Genomic DNA, 27,727 nt, shown 5'->3' on the forward strand with positions numbered 1-27,727 from the left:
CAGCTCCAAGACAGTCCCACTGCTGGCCAAGGCTGAGCCCAGCAGCAATAGTGGTAGCACCTCTGGGATAATGTATTTAAGAAAGAGAAAAAATTACAGGGCAGGAGGAATTGCAGCCAGAGAGAGGAGTGAGAATGTGAGAAACAGCTCTGCAGACCCCAGGGTCAGTGCAGGAGGGAGGAGCTGCTGGAGCAGAAATTCCCCTGCAGCCTGAGGTACAGACCATGGTGAGGGCAGGCTGTGCCCCGCAGCCTGTGGAGCCCACAGTGGAGCAGATATCCACCCACAGTCCATGGAGTAGGTGATACCCACCTGCAGCCCATGGTGGAGCAGGTATGCACCCACAGCCCATGGAGGAGGAGGTATCCACCCACAGCCCATGGAGGACCCCACACCAGAGCAGGGGGATGCCTGAAGGAGGCTGTGACCCCATGGGCAGCCCGTGCTGGAGCAGGCTCCTGGCAGGACCTGTGGCTTCATGGAGAGAGGAGCCTGTGCAGGAGCAGGTTTGCTGGCAGGAGCTGTGACCCCACAGGGGGACCCACACTGGAGCAGTCTGTTCTGAAGGACTGCACCCCATGGAAGGGACCCATGTTGGAGCAATCCATTCCTGAAAGGCACAGGACATGCAGGATGAGGCATGGCTAGCACACTGCTCTGTGACCCAGCAACTCCTGAAGTTGCTCTTATTTCCCAGTACCATGTTGTTCAGACTGCGGGTTTGTGTCTGCCACTAAAATCTGTGGCTCATGGAGAACATCTGCACTGGTCTTATTTGAGCACTAGGATGGATCTTTCTCTCTGGTGGCCACTGCAGGATGGTCTACCAGTGTGTGGGGCTCAGTTCTCAAGGTGCAATATCCCCATGCCTCTGATTTTGGCTGTTTTTCTGGTAATCTCTCTTCTACTGGAGGCTCAGTGACTTGAAGATACTTGGGTGAAATGGGGGTACACAAAGCTGGGTGGGTGAGCAGCTCTAAGTATGCAAGTTCAAAACACTGCAAAACCCAGCCCAAATGAAAAGACAAAATCCTGTGTGCTTTGATTTCACTTAATGAGGAACTATTCACAGCTTTCCATTTCTGATCTGTATCTTTCCATTTCTATTCTAATGGTAATTACTGTAGCAGTTTATTAACAAAGAAATCATTTGATAGCTTTCACATATTCCCATACTTCAGGTATCTAACAACCTATTGATTCGATAGCTTAGCAATCTTCCTGACTGAGGAGCTGGAGTTAGATTCCTCTTTTTTTTTAAAGCCCTTTGATCATTTTATATACAAAGGATAATTACTCTGGTTGAAACAAGGGCTGGATTGCAGAGTGATGCAGTCTACAGTATGTTCTGGTGTGTGATCCCTGCTGCACTCTCAGTCAGAGGAAGCACTGTCTGCGTTTTCTCACAGAAGGACTTTGAAAACTTGTCACTGGGTTGGATTTCTGATCCCTGGGTCCCTACAGTCAGCAATGTAAAGGTATGCACCACCTGCAGAGAGGTAATGTCAATATCTGACATGACTTAGCCTGTCTTTATGAAGGCTTTTTGTCTTTGCAGCTGTATGCCCTGCTTGTCACTGGTGCTGTGTGGAACAGGTTTTGCAATAGCAATGTGCTCCCTCACACTGCAGACTCATGACACTGCTGGTTGCTTCAGCACCCCTCCTCTCTCTTTCCAGATGATTCCTCGTGTTCTCAAGGTGGTTGGAGAAATTTTCCCTGATACCAGTTCACACTGGTACAGAAGGCCAGGGCACTGGAGCAACAGCTATGCAGTGTGTGATGAGTGAGTCTGCAACAGTGCACAAGCCCAGCCATGGTCCAGCCCCTCACAGGTAACCAGCAACCAGTCTGCACTGGTGGCTGGTGTGCATGAGATGTGGCAGAGGCTCACAGGGGTGAAAAACAAGGTGGTTCTAAAAGCTGGGTGTGGTGTAGACTGCTTGTGTGAATCACAGTCATGTTTTTGCAGGCTTCTAGCAAATTGTTCCCAATTATATTGGAGGCCCATTTGGGAATGGTATTTCTGCTATTAAATAGCGGGGAAACTTGCCTGGAAAGAGGCCCCAGCTACTTTGGTTAGACCAAACACCTTCCATCATATCACAAGCCCTTCTAGAAGGAGTAAGGGGAGCAAAATGGATGGAAACTATCTGCTCTGAGTTTTCTCATGGAGTCTGGAAGGAACAGAAACATTTGACCCTTACAAGGAGAAGGCGCTGCTTGTGTCCTCACAGGGCTTTTTATGCATGTGACCCTAATGGGCTTCCTAACTGCTTGGTTAATAATTCGTCTGCTTCTGAAATGGCCGGGTTTGATCATTCAATGCCTAGGTGACCCTACAACCTATTGGGAATAAGGCACTGGGAGAACTTGAATTACAGGTTAGTCATTTTCCCATCTAATATATCACAGACTGAAAGCTTTATGACTTCAGAGCTTACTGTATTAATTTTATGCATGAGTGCTTTATTTTTGCCATACGAGATATATCACTGGCTTACTAGAGCAAAATATCATTAGACCTGGAAAGGGATTTGGTCACTTACACTTTGTCACCAAGGATCATTGCACATAGATTATGTAAGGCTGTGCTGTGCCATTTCTCATGTGTTTATTAAGTGATTATAAATATTGAACAGTGTGCCTTCAGGGGACACTTGAGATCTGTTATTGTAGCAATATTTCATTTAGAAAGATGGCACACACACTGTGATTTGTGCTTTGGGAGGGTCTGTTGAAGGGGTTGTAGGATGTGAAGAGAGAAGTAGCCTGTTCTGCCTTGAAGCAACTCCTGGTTTTAGCTGTTGATTGTTGTGAATCTTCTCTCATCCTGGTGGCACACGCTGGTGGCTTGCGTCAAGGACAGGATCCTGAGATACCCAGGATGCAGCCCTGCCTGCATCAGAGCCCTTGACACAGAAGGGCTACTTCATGTTGAACTACTTTGGGTCCTTAGGTTTTCTGTATCTCAGTTCAGGATGTCAGTCTTGAAAACACCAGAAATTTGACTTTTCAGAAATGCTAAGCTCTCAGTCTTTGTTGTTTCAATACAATGAGTGGTTTTTTTCTATGGACCCATGAAAATCAGCTGTTTGCCCTCAACATTAAACCTAGCTCTGCAAAAGCCAGGGAAAAAGAGCTTGTGGACATAATCATTGGCTGGGGGACAACTCTGAGCAACTTCTTGAGACCTTGATGCCATTTCCCGGCAAGAAGATACAAGACTGGTCTCCATCCAGCTGGAGCTTGGGGTCTGATGCATCATTTGCAGGCCCACCTCTCACCAAAATTGTTAGCAGCAACCAGGGCTCCATCCTATTGGATCTGAGAAAGTAGATCACAAACAAAAAACATCATTTCCTAGGCCAAACTCTTTCCCGAAGGTGTGCAGGAGTCCTCCTCAGAGCTCTTCCACTCCTCCATCACCAAGACTAAAGAGCAGCCCCAATCTGCAGATTTGGCTTTTCATTTGCTGCCCAGGCTACTGTAAGCTGATGTCTTGAGTCAGGCTTTCAGAAGAGCTCAGTTCCCCTCTGGTCACTGCAGTAGGTTTGATTTTTCCACCAAAAAGTTCACTTGTAAAGCATCTGCAAGAGAGTTGGTAAAGGCTGGGCATCTTCTGGAAACTGATGTGTCTTAGGTCCCTTCTTTTAATTTAAAAATTTACATTAAAGTGTTTCCTGCTGGCTGTGTAAAGCACAACCTGAAAATGCAGCTGGTCTATGGATTTCCACTATAACTGAAAAACACAAGCCCACCTTTGATTAAGTGATCCTTAGAAGAAAAAAAAAACCAAACCCACGTTATCTGCCTCTTAAATGTTAATTAAGAGGCAGAATTTAAATGCTTCCATGATTCATTAATGAAAAAGACCAAGATGAAGTAGGTGAGCAGTAAAGAGCTGCATAAATTCACCAACAAAACTGATAGAAGCCAGCAACTGTATTCTGAGACTGCAAACACAGGGAAATGGGGTAAAAATGATTTGTGACCAGGAGGAGGAAGAATTTCCTTGTGTTACATGACTGCACGCTTTTATTAGTTTGATGATGTACAGTGGGACTATTTATCTTGGAAATGGCTTTTTGGTTAACATTTCATTTTCCTTCCCAAACTTAGTGATATGAAACACAGTTCTCTGCAATTGGCCATCCCCAGACTTTATTAATACCACTTGTTGTTGTTGTAAATGATCTATTGCAGAACAAGTAATAAAGCTCTTGTTTTGCAAGTAAGCAAGCCCTCACCCTTTTAGGGGAAGAATGAAAAATTTGTTAATAAAAAATAGTAAGAATAAAATTCATAATACATTGCACTGATAGTTATATCACTTTTATACTACATGCTTCTTCTCTTTAGGAATTTGAGGCCCTGCACTAATTTAATATCACTAAATTGGCCTGGTTTTGGATGTGATCTATCCTATTTCATTGCCAGCCGCTGCCGCTTTGATATTATACAGTGCATCCAAATAAGAGCATCTGGGAAAGTACCAAGTTCAATTTTACCTGCAAAAGGCACAAGTTTCCAAGGTCAGAGAGGTGGTGCAGATTAGCCAGCATATGATTAACATACGTTTATCACCAAATTTATCACCAAATCAAGCCCTGTTTCTTGTACCCATGGGAGTAATTTCCTGTGGTGAATGGAGCTATTAATTTTGGGGCAAGAGACTCCTGGTGTTGCTGATGCTGGGTGTAGCACCTTTGCACGAGGCAAAGTTATTCCCATTCATCTTTTCCAGGAGCAGGTTCTGGTGTAAATTTATGCTTGTTGGAAAGAAAAGTAGCTCGGGTCTTTTCATGTATCTTTCTTTTTCATGTTTTCTATCCTTAGTTTCTCTTTTCTCTATTTAGGAAACATAAAAGTTGTGATACCTAAAGATTTCCCTAGGGCAAGGCTCCAGCACTGCTGCGCACTGGTTCCCCCTGCATGTGGAGGTAGCAAAATATTTGCTGTGTGTTACGTTCCTACAGGTGGTTTTATTCTGTCTCAAAACCTAAGACCAAATGCCACCTGTGGGGTAATACTAATTGAAAAGTGTATCTGACAAAATGACAGATGAAGTCTGTAGTTCACATGGATTTCTTTAGATCTCCTCTCTGCCCTGCTCAAAGCTGGAGGAAGTGAAACTTTCCTTCAAAGAATGTGTCTGCTTCACTGGTCAGAAATCCAGACATGCATCCACCTGTATTTCTGTTTCTACACTGACCTCACGATCTTGTCTCCCATTCAGCAGCTTCTTATTTCTGCTCTTAACATGGTTTCACAGAAGAAAATTCCCGTATTTCTGCTCCAAGGCATCACAAATCACTGGTAGCATATAAACACATTGGGTGAGTTTGGCCTAGGAAATGATGTTTTTTGTTTGTGATCTACTTTCTCAGATCCAATAGGATGGAGCCCTGGTTGCTGCTAACAATTTTGGTGAGAGGTGGGCCTGCAAATGATGCATCAGACCCCAAGCTCCAGCTGGATGGAGACCAGTCTTGTATCTTCTCAGAAGCAACCAGGAGGAGCAGGCAGGGAGACCCTATCATCTCTTGGGATTTAAGGTATCTGCAATTTTCACATGCTGTCCGCTAATCCAGGGAGACTCTTACCATTAGGGAGATTTTAAAGATTGTCCTTCCCTACATACCTCCTGCTCCTTTGCCCAGGGCACCTGTACCTCCTTCCATTTGTTTCTCATGCTGCTGACAAAACCAGTGGGATTTAGGATGTTTTAAGTAAAAACATGAGGGCTAGAATATCCTGTAGAGCTTCACAGCATGATAACAAATGCTCTTGCTTTCCAGGCATGTCTCCGTTTGCTTTCTTTTCATGCTGGTGGGACAAGGAGGGGCTGTGCTACTCTTTGTTTAGAAATGCAATTAGCCCAAGCATACAGGCCTGCGTCAAGCCAAGTGGATAACCTTGAATCCAGAGAAAGTTAGAGGAAATTTAAACCCATCTGCAGCTCCAATGGGTCCCCACGCACCCCTTTTGTTCACAGTTTCTATTCATGCCGATAAAGTGCCAGAAGATATGCAATACAATGGGAAATGGCTTCTTTGGGTATCATAGCATCTTGACTTAAAAGTGCTTTAACCTTGGCCTCATGCTTCCGGTGGGGCCTGTTGTCTTTGCTGCACAAGTACCAACACCAGCCAGGAAAGTGCAGGATTTTTCATCTGAGTAAAATTAAAACCTGAAACCTTTACCATCCTCTCGACGCCAGACATGCTCTACCTGCATTAACTTGAGCTTAATGGACTGCAAAACGAGTGTTTCCGTGCATAGGGGAGTGGGTTATTTGCGGGAGAGCACTTTTTTATCTCTTCCCTTTCCCAAAGCTTTTGTCTTTTTAAAAAAAGAAAAAGAGAAATGGCAAATATAGCTAAATCATAGGCACAAAGCTGGGCCCTGGCAAATCCAGAAAACTGAGCAACTCACAGGTTGCATCCCTCAAGCCAGCTAACTAATGCAAAGAGCAAAGATCGCCAGTCCCTCTCCATTAAACTGAAATATTTCTATTAACCGAGTTCTTGATGGCAGTGTTGAGGATGATGTAAGCACTTCTCAGCAGACCAGCTGAACACCTCAACCTCATTTCATTGCAGACTCTTTGGAAGCCCTTCAAAGTAGGACCCAAGGCTCTGAAAGCTGGATCACATGAGCTCCAGCCTCCCTAGCGCCGGCACACTGGCTGCATAGCCAGTGGTAGAATGCTCCACCTTCACAGCCCACTCCAAGGCATGGTCTGCAGTCTCCACTCTGGTCATCGTGCTCCATCTCTGGCAGTGTTCAAGGCCAGGTTAGAAAGAGTCTTGGATGACATGGTCTAGTATGTGGTGTCCATGCCCAAAGCAAGGGGGTTGGAACTGGATGATCTTAAGGTCCTTTCCAACCCAAACCTTTCTATGATCCTATTATTTAAAGGGAGAATGTAAAATCCTGGTGAGCCCCATTTTTCACCTGCTTCCTTGGAGTTTTGCCTTCCAGTTTCATAAGATTTTTCCAAAACTCCCTAGACTGCGATTTAGCTGTTCCTCCAAACAGAGGCAAGCCACCACTGAAATGTGTGGACAATCCATGTAGGTAACAGAATAACCCCTATGGGGAAGCAAGGGTTACCAGGGAAGAATGGCCTGGTGGTTTCTCTTTGAGCTTTCAAAGGTTATCACTATAAAGAAAACAGCGGAATGAAACACTTTGTATGATTGTGTGTGTTGTGATGACCAAAAATACCTTGACTGTGTCCTTTCCAGTGCCAGATGCCTTACAGTCTAAATGAGCATCTTCAGTAGTGGCATTAATTCTTATTGAAATCCTGCGAGAGCTGGATCCACTGAAACAAGTCTAGCGCTCAGGCTTGTTCTTTCTCCTCTCCCCAGATCCCTCTCCCCTGCTTCTGAAGCAAACATCCAGAAAGGGCCCTTACACCTGGCTGGTCCACTGGAGAGACTGTTGGACTTTGCTGAGCCCTGTCCTGTTCAGGTGAGCAGAAAGCACTCTGCATTGCATGGAGAACACAGCTCTGTGCATGCAGATGGGGTCAGGCATGGTTACCAGCACCAGGATGCTGCATGAGCTGAGGATCAGAAAGATTGTGTTGGGAAGGCTTCACTGATACTGTCAGGTAACGTCTTTTGGTGCTGCTCTATCCACCCTCTTGCACCTTCTGTAGAAAGCCCAATGCCAAGAAAATATTGACCAGCAGCTCCCAGGGATGCAGATAACTTTAATTACTGACACCAAGGGAACCAGCCTGGTCAGAGGTCACTGACTCCTTGAGAAAGAAGAAGCTTCATCTGTCTCTTGCTGAATGGCCATTGAAAGCACCCAATTGACTGCCTGATCTGAAAGATGAGGCCATCTGTGCAGAACCATCACCTGTCCCTCTGCCTTGTCAGGGGGGACACCAGCCGGTGCTGGTGGGGACACTGGCTTGTTCTGTGCCATCCCAAAGGAGCCTGACTTGGCTTTCTTGTTGGGTTTTGACTTTCCTTCCAATTCCCTAGTGCGTAGTTATCACTGCGTCTGGGTTTGCATAGCCTGCCCAGAAGCATGACACATTTTGGCAACGGCTCATTCTTCACTGTCCTGGACTGCTTATAAATAAAGCACACATATGTGTACATAAAGCACAGTAAGGCCCCAAATAATATTTTATATGGCTTAATATGGATCCTTTGGGTACATAAGAGCCTCTGATTGCTGTTTACCAATGGGATATTGGTGCTGGCCTGCCTGCTTCACAGAATGTTGTCATGCACATCCATGGGTACAGGAAAGTGAACTGCCAGAAGGATCTATTCAGTAAGCAAGGGCAGTTACCTGGGTTAAGATGATATGTTGTTGGGGTTTCTGTGGATCTCGGACACTTCTTTTTCCTGTGTGAAGCTGCTGGAAAAAAAATACCAACCATCTATTCTGTGCTCATCTGCTGTTTATTTGGATGTCAGTCTGTGGCCACGCTGGTTAAAGGGTTTCCAGGCTCAGCTTCTGTCTAGGTGGCTTGGAAGGTGGACCAAGTTCATGATTGTCCTACAAGATCTGTGCCTTGAGAAGCCCCTCAAAGAGAACTTGGCATCACCTTAGTATGTGAACTGAAATAGTCTTGTTCCCAGAGCTCCTGTGTTCACAGAGAAGTACTTGTCACCATGTTGTGTTGGACATTGTCCCATGTTGGGCATATTTGGATGCAAAACTGCCCCTGCAGCCTGTGTCAGTGGGTTGTGCTGGCTCTTCAGGGAGCGCACAGGAAGAGTGTGGCTGAGTGGGGACATGAACTGGCATCTTCTGAGAGCAGAGCTCTTTGAGATACTGAAGTTAGTCACGGTAAAAGGATATTTTCCCTTAAAAAAAAACAACAAAAAAACCCAAAACTCTGAGAATGTAGGGATTATATTTGCAAATACAAATAAATACATATGGTATGTTAAATATATATAAGTACAGGCACTTAATGTTTTTCCATGTGCTCTATTCCCTGTGTTTAAAAAACTAAGCTTCTACACTAGAAAAGAAGGTGGAATTTTGATAAATTTTTTATCTTCTATATTGACTTGCTGTTGCAAACCCATGTAATTTTGCTACATAAAAGGCATTCATTTGCTATGTATTCACATGGGTCCTCTTTTCCCTTTAACAGCCACCAAAGAGAAACAAATTATCACTCACGCTGTGCTGGAAGGCAAGGATTTGCTTTTTGCCTTTACATTTAGCAGAACTGTGGCTATATTGGGATTGTCTGGGACAGCCCAGCCAAGGGGTGGTCATGTCAGATGGGACTCAACTTGTTACATGCCACTGTAGCCATTATATGCTGCTGATTCAGGAGCTGGTGCTCAGCATCCCAGTAGTGCATGGAGCCTTCTGGGTGTGGTGGTAGGATGGAGAGTAGCCAAAATCCATGTGTTACCCAGCCTTAGCCTGGTTTTGAGTGTGCCTGCAGGCTCCTGGGGGAGAATGACATTGCCCTGCTGATGCTTCACTGGTAATGGGAAGCCAAGACAGTTTCCACCACCCCGCCAAACCCCCTGGATGTGCAGGAAATTATGCTGTAGTTATAAAATAATCTTGGGTAATGGCATATTAATGAAGGCAGGGAAAAGGTGGTGTCTGTCAGTGGGCTTTCTTCCACTTGGAGGAGGGAGGCTGTGCACAGCTGCTGCGCTTGGAGGGGGGTGTCAAAAAATGGCATCACATGAAAGTGAGGCTTGGGTGTAAAGCACCCCAGGAGGAAGGATTATATTCTGGCTCTGGGTGTGTTTCTTCTGCAAAATCCACTGTGACTCATACTGAAGGTGTTGCCTCTAAGCTATCTGCTTTTTGACCCATTGGAGACCCAGTTGGAGACCATTTGGTCCCCTTTTCTATCCACATCTCTTAGGCTGCATCATTTCTACCTCCCTTCATGCTGTCCTTTTTATCCTTCATCTTCCTAACCTATCATCTCCACCTTCCCCTACATTCTGCCCTACCAAGCCCCCTGCTCTTTCTCTACCCCTCAACACCTTCCCTTTGTCCACCTTCCCCTCTTTTCCACTGCCCATAAATATCTCTTGTATTTGCAAGAATGTCAGTGTGGGGAGATGGGAAGGACAGTGCCCGTAGAGGACGCTGTGCTCCCCCATCTAATAACATATGTATCAGACACCTTTCCCTTGAGATGGCAGCCTCTAGAAGCCCAAGACAAACCTTTCAACAAGATTAAAGAGATGGTATTAATTGTTATCGATCATGGGTCAACAAATTAAATTGCATCTGCAACTGCACCTCTGAAAGGTCTAAATAAAAAGAGTAGTTAATGGGTCTGGCTGGCCCAGAGCTGTGATTAATTAAGGGGAGAAATGAACTACAACATTAAAAAAAAAAGGCAGAAAGGAAGGCGATTGAGATCAGGCTGAAGTCCTTTGGTGTGTCAGGTGAGCACTCAACAGCATTTCAATTCTGGATTCACCCTGTCTGGCCTGAGACAGGCTGCTACAAAGCAGAGCTGGTGGCAGTGATTTTAGAGACTCTTGCTCCAATCGCCTCGGGTACTGTTGGAAACACTGCACACCCAGGACTGGCAACTCTTCCACACAGACCCTCAGAAAAGCCTATCTGTGCCCATTGCTCCTCCCGGCTATCCCAGCTATTGTCTTACCAGCACTTTGGTGCTCAGGGAGAGCTGCACAATCCTTCAGTGGGACCGTGTGCCTAATGCCCCTGGATTTGGGGGAATCAGATCCCTTCTGCCATCTGAGCCAGCATTGATGGGGACCTCACAGAAGTACCTGATGGCATCTGTAGGGCTTCCTCCTCATTTCACCCAAACATGCTCAGTTCACTGTGTGTGGTCCCCGAGGCATCCCTTAGCCATCAGCTGGGGTTTTATCCCATTTGTTTCATAGGCTTGATGCCCTGGAACAGCGAAGGGAAAAAAAGGAGCATCCCCATGGTGTTCAGGAATCCCATCACTGTAGGTAATGCTCTTCCAGCTCCCATCCAGCACGGCAGCCAGCGCCACAGCATCCCTGTGGGAGCGGGAAGTAAAGTACTCCTGGGTGGGAATAAGGGTGCCACTGTGACTCCTTGGGAAATAATGAAGAAGCACAGCATGGAATAGAGATGGTGCTTAATTAATAGTGAAGAAAATAATATGTGGGATGTATAGTGCTGTACTTGTTCCAAGCACTGTACAAACATTAACTACAGTAATTAAGCTGTAATTAATTAGAGTAACTACTAATCAGTGTAAATAATGATGCATCTGGAGGTACCAAATGGAGTTTGTGAACTGAAAGCAAATTTCCATGTTCGGGAAATGGCACCAAATATAAAATGGCACCAGTAAAAGGCAAAAACAGATGGAGGTTAAAGCGAGAGCCTGGGAGTTGTGTTGGTCCATGACGGCTCCACAGAAGCGAATCCCAGTTTGGCACACATCTTGTGACAGAGCAAAGCTGATTTACTGATTCACTGCTGAGGAGCTCCCTGGGAAACCCATCCCATCCATAGGACTTCCACGACTGCTTCCAGGCTCCAAGCCCGCTCCTCCCATCCCAGCTGCACTCACCAGTGCTGCAGAGTTAAGGGGCTGGAGCAAGGGCTGGGATGGGGAATTGGGAGCTTGAGGGGGTGAGTAAAATACACCACAAATATATAATTTTGGGGATTTTTTTTGCTGGTTCACACACTTTATATTTAACAAAATAATTTTTTAATAATATAGTCTTTTACACATCAAATATTGTTTCTAGACCCCCCCAGTTTTTACAGGTTGTTTTTTCTTTTCTCACTAGTTTCAGGCACACTATTGTTTGGAAAGTTTGAAACCGGGTAGTCATTGACAGGCAACAACTGACAAAGAAACGTGGCGATGACATCTTTAATGGTACCAGTTCTACCTCCAGGAAGCCAATGCTCAGCCTGAAGTACAGTGATGGCTGCACTCACCAGTGCTCCTCCTACCCCCTGCCCTCTGGTAAAACACAAAAATTGGGAACAAATCAAAAATACCAAGGCAGCAGTGTGCATAATAGACAGAGCCTGACCGTGCTGATCTGCTTCGGTGGAGGATGCTGTGAGGAGGATTTGCTGCCGTCGCTGTTAAAAGCAAGTGCTGGACTGAAGTCCGAACAAAATAAGCACCATCACCCTAATGGCCATGGCCAAAATGCAGCAAACCAAGTGTGGACGATGATGGGAAAGGTTTGTGGAGCAGAGAAATGACATTGGTGGCTTTTCTCTCACAGTATCGCTTGGAAGCTGCAGCCTGAGAAAGCAAAAGGTGTCAGTGCCAAAAAGCCTGAAGGGGCCCCTCAGCTGCTGGTGGGGACCTCTCCTTCCCGCAGGCGGGCACATAGCTGCTTCCTAAAGAGACTTTTCCCCAGGAAATTACTTCCACAGATGCAGCCAGCCTGTCCCCGTGCACCCTGGCTTGCTTTATCCGCAGCAGAACGGATGCTCCTGGAACTGGGGGAGAGCAAGGGCAGCTCCCTCGGGTCTCACCCTCTGGTGCAGTGATGGGACACTTCTGCAAAGCTCCCTTAGTGTGATGGGCAGAGAGAGATCAGACATTTTAATTCTGACTTGTGGTGGCCACATCCCACTGTCGCTGAAGTCACGGAAACGATGCCCTTGGCTCCAGCGAAAGCAGCCCCAGCAAAACAGGAATGGGGCAAGGCTCAGCCCAAGAGCCAGCAGAGCTGCGGTACGGGTGGGACCCTCCTCCTTCTGCTCCACCACTGAGGCCCCAGCCACAGAGACAACCCAGGTAACACGTTGCTTTCTTGGTGCTTTTCCAGCCCGTCCTGACTTGCCATCCCCGCCAGGTCCATGCAGCCGGTGTTGGCTTGTTGTCCAATCAAGGTCACGGTGACTGTGTAGGTGTCTTTGACTTTATTGTCCCCACTCAGTGGAGAAAGTGTAACACAGATACAGCTTGTGTCTTGGGTGTCCAGTGGTATACCTGTGCATCTACCACGGTCTTTCTGTGGGTTACATTCCAGTCAGGGTTCTTTCTTAGCCCCTTCTTCCCCTTCCCTCCTGTCCTTAACACACACACCCCCACCCGCACCTGCCCATTACAGACGCAATCAAAATGATCCATCACTTGAGTCACAGCTGTATTGTCCCGACAATCCCAGCTTAGGAAGCGTCTTTTTAAAAAAAAAAAAAATTAATCACATTAGCAAAATAATCCTTGAATAAATAAATGTGAAAACCCACAGGATCCACACTGTAGACAGTGACAGCAGTGACTCAGTCGGAGGCATCACCAGTCTGAGAACTTACGTGGGTTGTTTTGCTTTGGTCCTCCCCAAATGTGACCACCATGTCCCTGTGAAGCACTGATAATTACTAAAGCAGAGTAGATACCTAGATAAAGGATACATAGTGTGCAAAGTGGGACAGGAGCAGGACAGGAGGGAGAGGGAGACCCTTCCCCGCAAGTAAAAACCTCTGCTTGTGTGAAACTCTTGCAGGTTTTGCTGGTGACCCTGTTCCAGCTGCCGGGAGGTCGGAGGCATGTGCAGCATCAAAGACGTTCCTTTGCCATCATCATCATTGTCATCATCAGCATCAGGGGGCTGCTTGCCCAGCAATGCCACTGGCAGGGGATTTTCCACTACAGAGCCTGCTTGCCCTGGCACTCACGCTTGGAGCACTGCGCTGGCTTCCACCAGTCCCCGTTGTGGCAGTGGCAGATGTTGCAGTCGTCCACCTTCACCTCAATGCCAGCAGGAATTATCGTGGTTCCTGCAAAGCAGTTTGGACCTGCAGAAACACACGTGAGTAACAGGAATAAATACCTTTTTGGTTCTAGATTGGGCATAGCAGCTCTGCTCACAGCACCTGGGAGCAGGCAGCTGCTCAGCCCCAGCGCCTTGCTGTGCTCCAGTGCTGCATTGCCACTGCTGAACTCAGCAGCAGTGCTCCCAGCCTGCTCGGTGCCAACCTTCACCCCATGCTGATCTCTTGTCTCATTTTTTCTGGCTGCCCTCAGGCACTAAAGGGAAAACAAAAAGGCCTCAAAACTTTCCCTCTCCTGTTTCTATACCCACCCCCTTATACAAATAGCACTGGACGCCCCATCGATGCATCCAGGTTTTTCTACTTAGTTGTCCTCTAATTTAGTCTGTCTCACCTAAAATTTGGCTGTGAAATGGACAAGACCATGAGGACAAACATCAAAACACAAATGAGCCTTTGCCCAGTGACACTGCATTGAGCTGCAGGGACTGGAGCCGATTCATCCCCCAGGACCATGGCAGCCATGCCTGAATGCCCAGTAATCCCACCAGCTCAGGACTATTAACCATAGAAGATTTATAGCATCAAATTAACAAAAATAATTCACCTTCCAGATAAGCCTTCTGATAAAACCTGGGTCTTCTCAAGGGCAATTCCTTTAATCTGCTCATTAGTGCTAATTTTTGTGGGCTTCTGTATGGTACAACATCATAGCAGCAAGCCAGCAAGGATCTTATTTTCCTTCTTCTCTTAAAAGTCCCACAAATACCCACTGTCCAGCTGTCCCTCTGCAAACCCTCTCCTCCCCTCTCGTTCCTGCATCAATTAGTGCCAGGGATTAATGGCAGAGGCATTAGCACATGGGGAAAATAATCAAGGTTGCTGCATTCATGGTATAAGGGGAAGCATGAAGACATTTCAAAAGTGTCTCATGGCTTAAGTGCTGCTTTGAAATGTCACCCCTCAGCTGGCCACTGGTTTTAATCTATGCCTCCAGTGCACAAGTTGTATTCAATAGATGGCAGTGTGTGCAGACCTGAAATCACACGCAAGTTGTTAGCGCTTAAAATAAGGCTTCACCGTTTGAAAGGGAAAATAGGGTCCCTACATGGCTGGAAACAGGCTGAGCTGCAGCCAACCCAGTGCTGGGCTCTCATGTTTTATAGTCTCACAGAACTATTAATTTTATCTCCCTGATTTACTAGTGCCCTGACTTTATTGGTGCTCCTCAAGACCCTATGTTTAAGCTCAACAGTCCATGAGTTTGACAGGGCTGGGCTTAACCAGATGTAGACAATGCAGGTTGCTGCTGAGCCAAACAGTGCCTGGATGTTGTTTCCATTTAGGCAACCTGCTGACTTTATTGAAGGCCTCTTCAAATGCAGATCAGCTCTATAGCAACTTTCCAGATCTATCGCAATTAAGCCACAACAGAAGAGCCTGAGCAAGATGCCTCTGATGGCTCCTGGAGCAGAATTTGGGGTGACTGGGTGTACCCCAGGGCTGCTGCTTCTGTCCACAGTCAGGACCTGGGAAAGCAGGCTGTGGTGCAGGGAAGCCCTGTGTCTCTCAAAGAAAGGGCGATGTTGCCTCCTCCTTTGCCCAGACAGCATGTGAATCCACCAGGATGCCAGGAAGAAGCAAGCTTTGCTTCAAACAAGGAAATGCGACACCACTTGTTGAGCTAGAGTTCAGGCTATGGTGAACTGCTGGCAATTGAGGAGCAGTGCACTGGACACAGGGATCTCTGCTTTGGGCTGGGCAACCGCCAAAGGTCCCCTCCAACCTCAGTCCTCAGTCAATAGCACCAAGAACTTCAAAGCCAGGAGTTAGCAGTCAAGGGCATGCAGTGATATATTAAAACCAGACTATGTACACGTACGCATATACTAGACATGTTTTTCCTTACATGCATGAAAAAGTCATGACCCGTTTTAAGTCACAAGCTGAAGATTTCCAAACTTGGCATCTCTCTGGAAGACACGATTCTGGCTGGAAAGGCTGTGGAAACCCAACTGCAGTTTTCCTCTGGCAACCCACTGAAGTCACTTCTTCCCAGGGCTCTCAGGTCCCTGCACTGGCTGTGCTGCTGCCTGTGCTCTTCATCACAGTTTAACTCTGCTTCTTCAAGCCTGGTGGGTGTTGCTGTGTTGTGACACCCAGCGTGGGCTTCACCAGCAGGTTGGCTCATTTGCTGCCGTTCCAGGGTTCAAACATAATGAAAATGCCAATAATGGTAGATAGTTGTATTTAAAGTTGAAGTAAGCTCCTGTCCCTCTTCAACAGGATGCTCTGATTGCCTGCCGATGGCAGGGACACCCAAGACGGGCAGCCCCCCCGCTCCCTCAAGCAAAGAACCCTTTTCATTAAAACTTAAACAAAAAGCTTTCTCTGGAGCTGAGGGTGGCAGGGAAAAGAGAAGAGTGTTTTCCATCTTGTTGCCCTGCGGCTGCCTGTTAATTATCTCATTTGAGAAGCCAATACTGCCTTGTCACCCACACACATCTCCGGGTGCTGAGCCCATTCAATGTGGCTGAAACCACATGGGAAGCTGGTGAAGACAGGAGCCAGCCTGTTTTATCACTCACTGGTGGGCCAACCATCACTGTCTGCCCTAGGTCTGGGGACCCTGTGACCCCCACATGTGGTGTCAGCTGCATCCCTGCACTGAAACACCGCAGCAGCAGAGGATGGCTCAGTGAGTTAGGACTGGCTGATGCGGTATTGCAAACTGGGGAGAAGCTTATTTTTCCTTGCATCCTGATTATCTCCATCATGGCCACAGCTGCCCTTTCTCCTCCTGGCAGTCACAGGTCCCTTCTCCCCCTTGAGCTTCCCCAGTGGGGTCATTTGGACATCCATCTCTTCTGTCAGTACTTTTAATTTAGACAAACACTACCACTGCTCTGGACCTTTCTTTTGCCCCAGCACTTTCTCAAAATAGCCACCTCTGCATTGCCAGAGTGAAATGGTTTCTTTTGCTCACCACAGCAAGCTGGATGGAGCATTTCTGCACCCCCGCTCCCCACCCCTATGGAACGGTGGCTTTGCACACTCCATTTGTGAGAATTCAACTTAAATTCCCACCCCCTGAAAAGTAACTTTCCAGCACAACTGCTATCAGCCAGCACACCTCCCTCTCTATTTTTCTGCATCTAAACTTCTCCCACCTTCATACTGGAAAAGTGGATCCTGTTTGTCCAAAATGGGATGCAGTGAGCATCACACCTGTGGCTGAGGTATAAGAAAGATGCACTCAGAGGGATACTGCACTGCTGAAATGCAATTGAAAATATGTCCACGACAAGTGGCATTTCCTATACCATGGCACAAGTCACCAGGGGGTCTTCCAGTAACATCCAGAACTAGGGGATGCTACATGGCTTTATGGTGTGCCTTAGAGAGGAACTGCAGCCATGATGGGATCTCACAGCAAGAAACCGATCCTTTTTTAGCTCTGCAGCTAACCAGACTCCTTTAGGCTCTCTAATTTCCCTCCCCTAGATCAGCCCCTCAGCATTTCAAAAGCTCAGTGCCCCAAACCCACACTGCTGGGGACTGTCCTGAGCTGCTCCCACCGTGGCTTTGTGCTGCTCAGAGAAGCAGGCTGAGACCAGGATCTGCCCAACTGATGGAAAGAAGATGACACAGAATGAGACAGACCAGCACAGCAATGTGGGTTTGGGTTTTCTAAATTATTATTCAAAGGAAGATGCTGCTCAGAAACATTTGGTGACATGTCAAGCACATCAATACATTTACTTATGATAATAGCAGTAGGAACAAGAAGCTGCTTTGGGCAAGGGCTGTTGTCCCGGTCTGTGTAAAAGCATCTCAAACCACAAAAACAGGGCAGTAATCATCCTCTTTTCCTTGGTCAGGGAGACTGATGGGACAAGTCTGCTCCTCCCACAGACACTGTAATTGTGAGATTTGCTTTGCTTAACATAGTTAATGCTCAGACCACAGCACTCCAGGCTGTTTGCTAGAACAACTGTGAAGATTTTCATGGAGATATATTAGGGACATTCAGATGCTGCTTTGATGGGAGAGAGCTAGAAAAATCACATATGGTTTGTTGTTTGGGAAGAGTGATGGCAAAGTTTGCAACTGTATGTGTAAGACCAGATGCCTGGGTGATGACCCATGTTGTGCTGCTTAACTGCACATGGAGGGAATACATCTAATCCCATGCTCAGGCATTAATGCATTCCTGCTGCCTCATGCAGTGCTACCCAAGGGTGTGAGATTAAGTCCTCTTGGGAGTCTGGCATGATGGTGTTATAAAGAAACTCAAAAGCCCCTTGATCTGACACTTCCTATCAAACTGGAAAAAACTCACGGCCCGAAGACAAGAGGAGCAGCCATCCCAGCTCACAAGCAAACTGCATCTTCTGCACAGTCCCCACCACAGCACTGTGTGGGTGAGGAGGAAAACACGTGAATTCCAGAGCACGCTGCACAGATGCCAAGTTAAAGCTGGAAGGAGCAGGAGTGTGCAGTGTGATGCATGCAGTGTCATGCTGATGATTTGGAGTCACTTGGTGCTAAACACCAGCCTGGCTCCTGGGGGCTGTGGGCTTCAGACTGCTCCCAGTTACTTCTCTGGTGGTTTTACTGAACTCAATAGCTTTGCCCATGGCTTGCAGCAGCTCTGGATTTAGCTTTGTGTGTGCAAAGAAGCAATAAAAGGAAATCAAATGTTAAGCACCACAGCAAGCACGAATCACTTCAGGCCAACTGTGGTATTCAGATTTGCCCTGAATAGCATCTTGCACCAGGCAAAGCTCATTGCTTTCACTGGAACTTCTCATGGTACAACATCTGATTTCCGCAAGCAGTGGTATTTTCTTCTTAGTTAAATATTTTCCGGTGATAATTCTATGTCTCCAGTCACTACTTTAGGAGCCTCCCCATCTCTTTAGGAAATACTAAAGCTGACTCCAAGATAATTTACCTTATTCAGTCAGTGAATAATGTCAAAGAGAGAGGTGCTGATGGTTACACTTACCTACCTCACACCGGTAGTTTCAATAGCTGCTAAACAGCAACTCAATATAGCAAGCTGTCCCTTAAGCTCCCCTCTGATGTGTCCCACAATGTAAGTTGTGAGGGATAAGCAGAAAACAGTGGTGTTTTCTGACACTTATTTAGGAATGGCTAGTGCCTGAAAGCAACCCCATGGACACTCATCCAGCTGAATGCTGTCTTGATGACTTTCCTTTGGACCTCGACCACGAATACAACAGTGGGAATTTACTGCTGGCCATCTGTGTGGAACTGGAGGAGCCATTTCTGTGTCTTCTCAGCAGATAGGTGGATTTTCCTTCGCATATCTCCACAAAACAGGCATCTTCACCATGCTCCCCTATGCCATAAGCCATGCAGCCTTCCACGCCAGCGTCCAGCATGCCCAGCATTGCTTGGCTGAAACAACCACTCACAAAGCAATGGCTAGGTGAGGATTACACCCTGAAACCCACACAAGGAGGCTTGTGGGCAACTCCTCAACAGAGAGAGGCAAAATACACCAAAAAACCAGGCGATCCCCAGGCTCTGGCACAGAGGGCAGGGACTGCCAGCTGCCTGCACCTTGTGCTTTTTTTTCCACATCCAGGCTGAACTCTGTGCTCAGGGAGGGAAGAAAAACCAGCATCTTGTTTTCGATGAGAGCACCCATTTCTGTGGGTTAACCAGCTCCTTGCTTCTGATCCTGCAGGATCTTTTCACATGTTCATTGAGCTCTGTCAACGCTATTTAAGCAATCACTTCAGATTGCAAGAAAAGAGCTCAATTTGTGGCTGTAATTGATAAGTTGAGGAGGGAAGGAGTATTGTCTTCACTGCCTAGTATCGGGACTGCCTGCCGCCCTCTCCCCACAGGGAGGAAAAGGCAGCGAGTGAAGTAGGAGGTGAGCCAGCTGCCGATCCTGAGCTTCGCCTTACTGAGAATGAAATTAGGTGATGCTCTGCAGCAGGGCCTGAAAACCCCAACAAAAGATAATAGCACTGGAGCTTTGTTGTGTTAGAAGCTGAAGCCAAAGATCCTGGCTCAAAGCATGGCTGAAGCCTGAGGGTGCATCAGGAACAGAGCTGCCAGAAACAGACACTGAGAAAACTGGGGCTGTTCAGCCTGGAGGAGAGAAGGCTGTGTGGAAGCCTCAGAGCAGCCTTCCAGTATCTGAAGGGGGCCTACAAGGATGCTGGAGAGGGACTCTTCATTAGGGACTGTAGTGATAGGACAAGGGCCAATGGGTTTAAACTGTTAACGGGGGAAGTTCAGGCTAGATGTAAGGAAGAAGTTCTTTACTGTGAGGGTGGTGAGGCACTGGAACAGGCCTGTCCAGAGAAGTGATAAATGCTCCATCCCTGGCGGTGTTCAAGGGCAGGCTGGACAGAGCTTTGGGCGACATGGTCTGGTGTGAGGTGTCCCTGCCCATGGCAGGAGGTTCAAACTGGATGATCTTAAGGTCTTTTCCGACCCTAATTATTCTATGGTTCTATGATTCTATGACCATGGCACATGTGTGTGGGGTGAGCCCAGGTCAGATCCCTGGTCTGTGGCTAATCACTCGGTAGTGGCAGGAGGGAAGGGGTACACTGTGGCTCTGCCTCTTCCCTGCTCCACGAAGTGATGTCCATGTCCTCCAGGCTATGGATGACACAGCTCTTTGCACATTAAAGGACATCCATTCACTACGCTTGTTCCCAATACGTACACCAGGTGAAAATACACCCCTGGACCCCTAAGTCCAACACTACCCAACCTGTACAAAGGCTCCTGCAGGGCTGGGAAATGGGACCGTTTCAGGTCAGTGTCCCCAGCCAGATCACCAGTAAGACTTTGAAAGCCCCTTTCCAGGCCACTCACACTCAATGGCAGCAGACGAGCCCTCCTAAGATGCCTCCACCTAAATGTGGAGTCTGCATCAATGCCTCAGCCACCACCTCAATGAAATGTGGATGCTGCTCTCTTTGGAAAGGACTAGAAGTCGAGTCTACCAAACCACACCAGCCTCACTGCTGCAGATTAAAAGTCCCTACAGCAGGTAAGTAGGAGACGCTGGAGGTGTCAGTGCTCGCTGCCTTACGCAAAACACTTTGCAGAGCCATCTGGCACCCCAAATGCTAATCAGCTGCACATCTCAGTGCTGGAGCACGTCAATGTTTTCAGCATGGGTAGGTGAAAGTTGGTCACCAGCACAAACAAACCATCATCTGGTAATCCCCTCCCCGTGCCGCTGCAGACCTGTTGGTTAGCAGTTGCATCCTGTGGTTGAAGGAAGCTCTACCCAGCACAGCAGCTACCAGAAATCTTGCATCTCCATCTGGCAGGTGAGGAGGCTCCATCTCACAGTAGGGTGGGTGGTGAATGGGGGGAGGAAGGGAAAAGCAGCGCTGCTTTTTTTTTTTGCGACAGACCCACAAATGAGTGGTGATAAAACACCAGCACAGGTTGCCCAGAGAGGTGGTGGATGCCCCATCCCTGGAGACATTCAAGGCCAGGCTGGATGTGGTTCTGGGCAGCCTGGTCTAGTTGAAGATGTCCCTGCCCGTGGCAGGGGTTGGAACTGGATGAGCTTTAAAGGTCCCTTCCAACACAAACCATTCTATGATTCTGTGATGATTCTATGAAATCACTGGGTTTCGTCCCATCCTTCCCCATGAGCTGAGGGATGAAAACCAAGGTAGGCATGGGAAACTTTGGGCAGGAGATGCGAGCAAGCAAAGGCTAGTGATGCCCCCAGAACACACACCCACACCCACACCCCAGTCTCTCTGCCATTTATAAACTTCAGGAATTGCTTTGTGCCCCTTTTTTATGGTTGCTGTTGGTATTTTAAAATCTGAAAAGAAAGCCTTGCATGGACACGGGGTGCGTGTGCACACACAAGCAAAACCAAGGGAGTCTGAAATACACATTTCCTACAGCCTTCTTTTTTTTCCCCCTCTTGTTCATTTCCTTTGAGCCAGTGTTTTCCTGGAAGGACAAGAAGTTTGTGCAAGCTTTCCCATCAAATTTCAGCCCGCTTCCGTTTCCATTCACCAGCACAGACAGCTCCAGCCAGGTGGGTGGGTATGCCACTCCTGCCCCCTCTGATGAAAGGAACCAACATACGGATACATGCAATGTTGGACCAAGTGATGTTTTGGCAACAAGGCTGCCTTCTGCCTGGGGTATTTCCACTTTTAGGCAGAGTATCCCATGATGATGGCTCATAGCTGTGGTAACAAGTGTCACTTCCTCAAGGTGACCCCAACATGGAAGGTTCACTTTTCTCTTACCACCACTTCCAGCCACCCATGGGGAGACGGCATCTCCAATAAATGCCTTCAGTTTCACTCCATTGCCTAAAATATCACAAAATGTGAACCTTTTCTTTCTTTATTTCTGGACAGACCCCACTGGCTCTGGCTAAAAGCTCCCTGCAGTCAAGTGGTGGTATCTCCTTTCCACCTGCAGGCTTTCAGTCTTGCACACCATTTCCCCAAAGGATTAATCTCCTCCATAGCTTTCTGCAGCTCTTTCCATCCTTCCTGCATATTTCACTCCTCACAAGATGATGCTAACAGCCCTTCTCAAGCATTGCCTAGTTACATGAGAGATTTTTCCAGCCATAATTCACATTGCTGGGTGTCTGAAGATGCCTAAAGCTTATTTAATCTCTGCATTAAAAAATACATCTTCAGTATCCAAATTAAATCAAAGTTCTTTACTCTAAGCAAGCCCTACATCATTAAAAGGAGTGCATTAAAAAGGTGAGACTGGGCCGAAAAGCTAAATTCAGGGCAATGGGAGCCTTTCCATTGATATTTGCCATCAGTGAAGCCATAAAATAAGATAAACCACACCTGCAGCTCTCAGCCAGCCCAGTGGGACAGGGATCTCCTGAGGGCCCCACATCACCTTCTGGCTCTCCCCATGCAGCGATGTTTACATATAACCATAGAATAGTTTAGATTGGAAGGGACCTTCAGAGGTCATCTTCAGAGTCCAACCCCACATCATCCAGGCTTTACTCAGACAACCCCAAGCAACCACTGCCTTGGAGTATAATGAATGCAAGGGACCCACTCGAGTTCCCTGAATTATGACCTGGCTCCCAGTGGCACAGACTGATTTAATCGTCACTGCTTTGCACCATGGTTAGAAAATTACTGATAGCTCGTTTTCTGTCTTGATCAGGAGCAGTAAACAAACAAGGGACAGGGAAACATCCAGAAGGGAATACACCGCATTATTCCTCCTTATTGATAGCACAGTTACTTAATTTGATGTGGAGGCATAACTTCAGGCATCACTAAATACTGGAACAGGAATGTTTTGGTGCAAGGAAGATCTATGGGTGCAATTTAAAAGCAGTCTGTTTAGGAGTGCTGACATCTACCAGTGCCGATACAGATCCAAGCTGTGTGGACAGACTTGAGATTTTCACTCAGCAAGTTAAATAAAGACACTTAAAAAGCACCAGTTGAAAACTGCAGCCCCACTTCTCCCTTCATCCGCTGTGTTTGTGGGATGAGCATGATGATGGGGAACCAAGCCCAAGGGATGGTCACCTCCAACCTGCCCATTCCTGGGCAGCACCGTCACTTGCTTTCTGATACATAGCTCTGGCCATGATGGGGCAGCAGCAAAGTTCTGGATTAACCTTTGGGCACAGCTCAGTGCAGAGAAGACAGCATGCAGATGATGCAGAAAACCACATATTCAGTACAGGTATCTGCAGGAAACAGATAGATAGCCACAAGCGCTGCCAATGACTGACAGCCAGTGCTGTCGCCAGTGGGTATGAGGAGATGACAGACTAGGCACTTCCAAGGGTTAAAGCCCACAATGAGCAGAACTTTTCCTCCAGCAGGAATATTGTGGAGTGAGAAACAATAATAAACTACCAGGAGTCTCAACCGTGAGAACACATGTTTTTAATCAGGTTAAACCATCTGAACTAGTACAGATAATCCAGTAAAACTGATCTAGGCACGCTAAAATAAATAGGGCAAGCAGTATGCTTCCTGCTGCTATAGATTCAGGGCATTCACCTCATTGTATGGGCATCTCCCCCAGCCTCTTTGTTTCTGATCCCAGGTGCACTGAAATCAAAGCCGGGAGCACATCTGAGGGCACTTCTACCTCCTGCAAAACCTCCGTCCCCAGTCTCCCCATTTTTACTGGGTTCCTCATCCAGTGGTGGGTTATGGGCTGTTAAGCAGCAGGGTTGGGCATTGCTGCAGTGCAGATTAATAGCTAATATCAAATTCATAATAATTTACCCACCCTGCTGACTGAAACAGACCCAAATTGAGGGCGGTGTTGAACTCTAACTACTGCCACCAAAGACATGGCATGTCTTAGGACCACCCCTCAGACAGCAGAAGAGCAAATCACAGGGCTACGGACCTAGCCTGTATAGGATTTTTCCTCCCCTCTTTTAATATGAAATGCTGTTTGGCATTTTCAAAGTCACCTGTGGGATTTGCACACTAAATTCTTCTTCATTTTACAAGGCTCTCCGTGTGCAAATACCTTAATCAGCACTGAAAAGTTTAGCTTATGGCAAAAAACCTGCACAGGCAAGGTGCCTAGCACTGCACAGGCAGACACTGTGCATATAAAACAGCTTTTCTGAATTAGATTTTTACTGTGTACCTTCAAGGTTGAAGAACAAAACCACTAAAATCTCAAAGGCAACAATAACCAGCTATTAAGTGAGAAATGCATGTTTCAACATTTACCTGACCAAACAAAGAGGATTAGCTTTTTACAGACAGCATAAAGCTTTGGGAGAATACCACATTTAAAAACCCCACAGGTAGATCTGAACTGCAGGCAATGAAAGCTACTCCTAGGTCATTATAACCTTTCAGGCTTTTAAAAAGTTGTCTAAATAGGTATTTCCCAAAATGAACCCCGACAGCACTGAAGGTACATTAGTTCTTTTAATGGCTCAAGCATGGTAAATAAGGTGAGGTGGGTTTTTTTTGGAGCTGGAATCAAATAGGTTAATTTAAAATAAATCAATTAATAAGGCTACCATTAGAATAGTGCCTCAGCTAACAACATTACCAGATAAATCAACAGCCAAAGAGAAGAAAAGTTGGGCCTTCCAGAGAATAAATTTCTAAGGCAAGAAATACAGTCCGAGGGTGTCGTGTATATATGTATAAAACATGCTGTTGTGTTCCTGCCGCCTTCACCTCACCAGCTTGGGTACTGGCAGCAACTACGGGACAAGCTCAGTCCAGGTGATCACGCCCTTGCAGTGGGTATTTCCCAGGTCATCCATGAAAGGAATTGGGATACAGAGGGGCAAACTCGGACGGGGACTCGGCTGGATGTTCATTCTGCCCACTGCAGCAGTGCTGGGGAACGTCCCAGGGCACCGTACTTGGACACAGGTAGGGAGCAGCAGCTTCAGCAGGCAGCAATAGCTCTTTGTTCATGCAGACATGAGAAGAAACCCTTATCCAGAGAAGCAAGTGGGCAAAGAATCCCGATTGCCAAAGTACCAGGTCTTTGCTCTCTGCCTGGGTTTCTCCATTCAAAGGCAAAGGTTAACAACAAAAGAATAACAACTGGGACTTTTTCTTTGGGTCTTTTGAGCTTTTAGCCAACTTATTCACCTCTTGGTTGTGCTCAGTGTGAAAATTTAATGATTTTTATGGCCCATTTTAACATTTTTATGTCTTCTTTCTTCAGAAAAAAACCCCACATTCGGTGTAAGAATTAAACCAGTATTTCATTCTTAACTGCAATCACAGATGATGTATGGAAGAGAGCTGGCTGCACGTCAACTCAATATAAAGCCAGAATTGAATCTAACTTGTTCACTACAGCTGTGCATGATGTTTTATGGGGTGGGTTTTATTCATATCAGTCATAAATGAAGTGGAAACTGTGACTGTGCTAATTCTGTATAAAACAGGAGGAAAAAATGCAACATGGGGGTGGGAAGGAAGAACCAGGATTACCTGAGCTGTGCATTTAAATGTGCAGTCTACTCACTGCTGGATAATGAAACTACAGCAGTTATTAATGCACAAAGACAGTCACCCCACCACGCACGTTAGTCCTGGCTATGGCTGCCTGTTGGTACGATAAACCTCGACACAAACCCCTTGCCAAGGGGAAGATGGGTTTCTTTAGCTGCAGGAGACCATTGCATGCTCAGGACAAGCCTTCAGCTCCTGTCAGGAAAACAGGGCAATCCAGATGCCTGTGGGAATGTGTCAATTGGTAGAAGAATGTCTTTATGCCTTCCTTCCTCCCTCCAGGAAATGTGATGCTTGCTTTGAGAGCACCAGCATGGTCCTTTTTTTCCCCCCACCTGGTGACAGATTTTTCTGCTGAAGGTTTTGAATGTGGGATCATGCTAGAAATGGAACTTCAAAGCAAAGCAAAAACTTTTCATGTGAGAGCTGCTGCTGAAGCCATTTCTTTCTACTCTTATGTTGGAGTTGGGTTTTCTCCTGCCAGTTTTGAGCACAATCCAATTTTCAGACTTTGTGCGACCCAGCAGGCCCATCTCCTGCCATCTTCACCACCACTCCTCAGCCTCCTTCCCTCCACAATGACAGACATAGAAACAACTGAAATTAAAAGTAAATTTAATAAACATGTATAAAAGCTAAAGTCTAATTCAGGCACCAAAGGTTCCCCTTCTAGTCACAGGACAGACTCTTCTGGAGGGTGTTCTACACAGTCAAGTGCCATCAGCCTTTGGATCTGCCTTCTATTCAACTGTATGAATTCAGGTCAGGTTGCAGCAGCAGAGCTCCCACTTTTATGCACATTCATACTAAAGACTGATTACCTGGAGAAAAGGAATAACCACTATGGTAGAAACGTAATTTCTTCATTTGCTTGGGGAATTACTTGCCTGGCACACATAAAAGGAAACTTGAGCAAACATCTCCCTTCCAACCCAGCCCCAAGCAACTGATAAGCTTGGTGTTAGAGAGAAGACATGGCACTGCTCTGCTGAAATCTGTAGCTTCTGAAGAAACAGGAGGAGGAGGAAAAGGCAGGCAGGATGGATGGATCTTGAGTGCACACACCGGGAGCACAAACCACTGCAAGGATGGGCACACCTCACTCCTATGGGCAGATGGGACACACAGAGGTTGATGCTTCTGGAATAAACATGCTCCTAAACCCTTCTGCTGGGACCTGCCCTGGCTTCTCCAACAGCTGCAGAAACAGATTTAAACCACGTCTGTCCCAAGATTTTGCTCTTCCTGTTATGCTACCTGAATTTAATGGTATCCATGGCATTTCCACAATGCTTTCTGATGGTGCCATGCAAACAGCCGGGTTGCTAATAAAAACAAAATGAGTGGTGCTGGTTTTGCATGTGAATAGTTGCATTTAATGGAATCATGACATGGAAAAGAATCATCTTTTCCTTTACTAATAATTCTGTGTGCCACCACAAAATGCATTACCACAACCTATATAGTCTTTTATACTCTGTCAGTTGCCATATGATATTATGCTGATGTATCAGGACAGGATGGTTATCCATACAGCAGCAGCTAGGAATGATGAAAAGCTGGGGAAAATTTATGGCGGATATATGCATTTCTGCATCCCTCCCCTTCCCAAATTTTCATAATGCTTCATTACCCTGGGCCAGTTTTATTCTTTAAGTAATGGATAAAACTATTGCTCACACTCTGGCCTTGGTGCCATCATAGTATCTGAATGACTTGCAACCAAGAGCCTGTTTATCATCACAGCATCCCCACAGGGCAGGGAAGTGCTCAGGGGAAACTTAGGCACAGAGGCAGTGCCCTCCTTGAGGGGATGTGGGTTATTACAACTAAAGCCAGCAGACAACCATTTTTATTGAAACTTGTAGGATCACAACAGGTTTGAGGCTGCAAATCGGGTTCTCAAATGTGACAGAAATTGGTTCAGACTCATTGGCAGGGGAAAGGAACTGTGGGACAAAGGAGCAAAGTGACGGACAACAACTTCCAAATGAAATTTCCCG

At 46.7% G+C, this 27,727-nt stretch overlaps 1 protein-coding gene across 2 annotated transcripts in view; it reads right to left on the reverse strand.

Moving 5' to 3' along the window:
- Window positions 1–8,926: 8,926 nt before the first annotated feature.
- The window catches only part of VWC2L (von Willebrand factor C domain containing 2 like), a 58,498-nt gene continuing 39,697 nt past the window's right edge, over window positions 8,927–27,727 (reverse strand). The window contains exon 4 of one of the 2 annotated variants that reach the window (XM_065669746.1): window positions 8,927–13,755. In XM_065669746.1, coding sequence (XP_065525818.1) covers window positions 13,607–13,755 — 149 coding nt within the window. In that variant the 3' untranslated portion in view covers window positions 8,927–13,606. The remainder of the gene's footprint in view (window positions 13,756–27,727) is intronic. The other variant, XM_065669748.1, reaches the window with a different exon arrangement.

Source organism: Lathamus discolor, chromosome 3 (genome assembly GCF_037157495.1).
Source record: "Lathamus discolor isolate bLatDis1 chromosome 3, bLatDis1.hap1, whole genome shotgun sequence".
Classification (NCBI taxonomy): domain Eukaryota; kingdom Metazoa; phylum Chordata; class Aves; order Psittaciformes; family Psittacidae; genus Lathamus; species Lathamus discolor.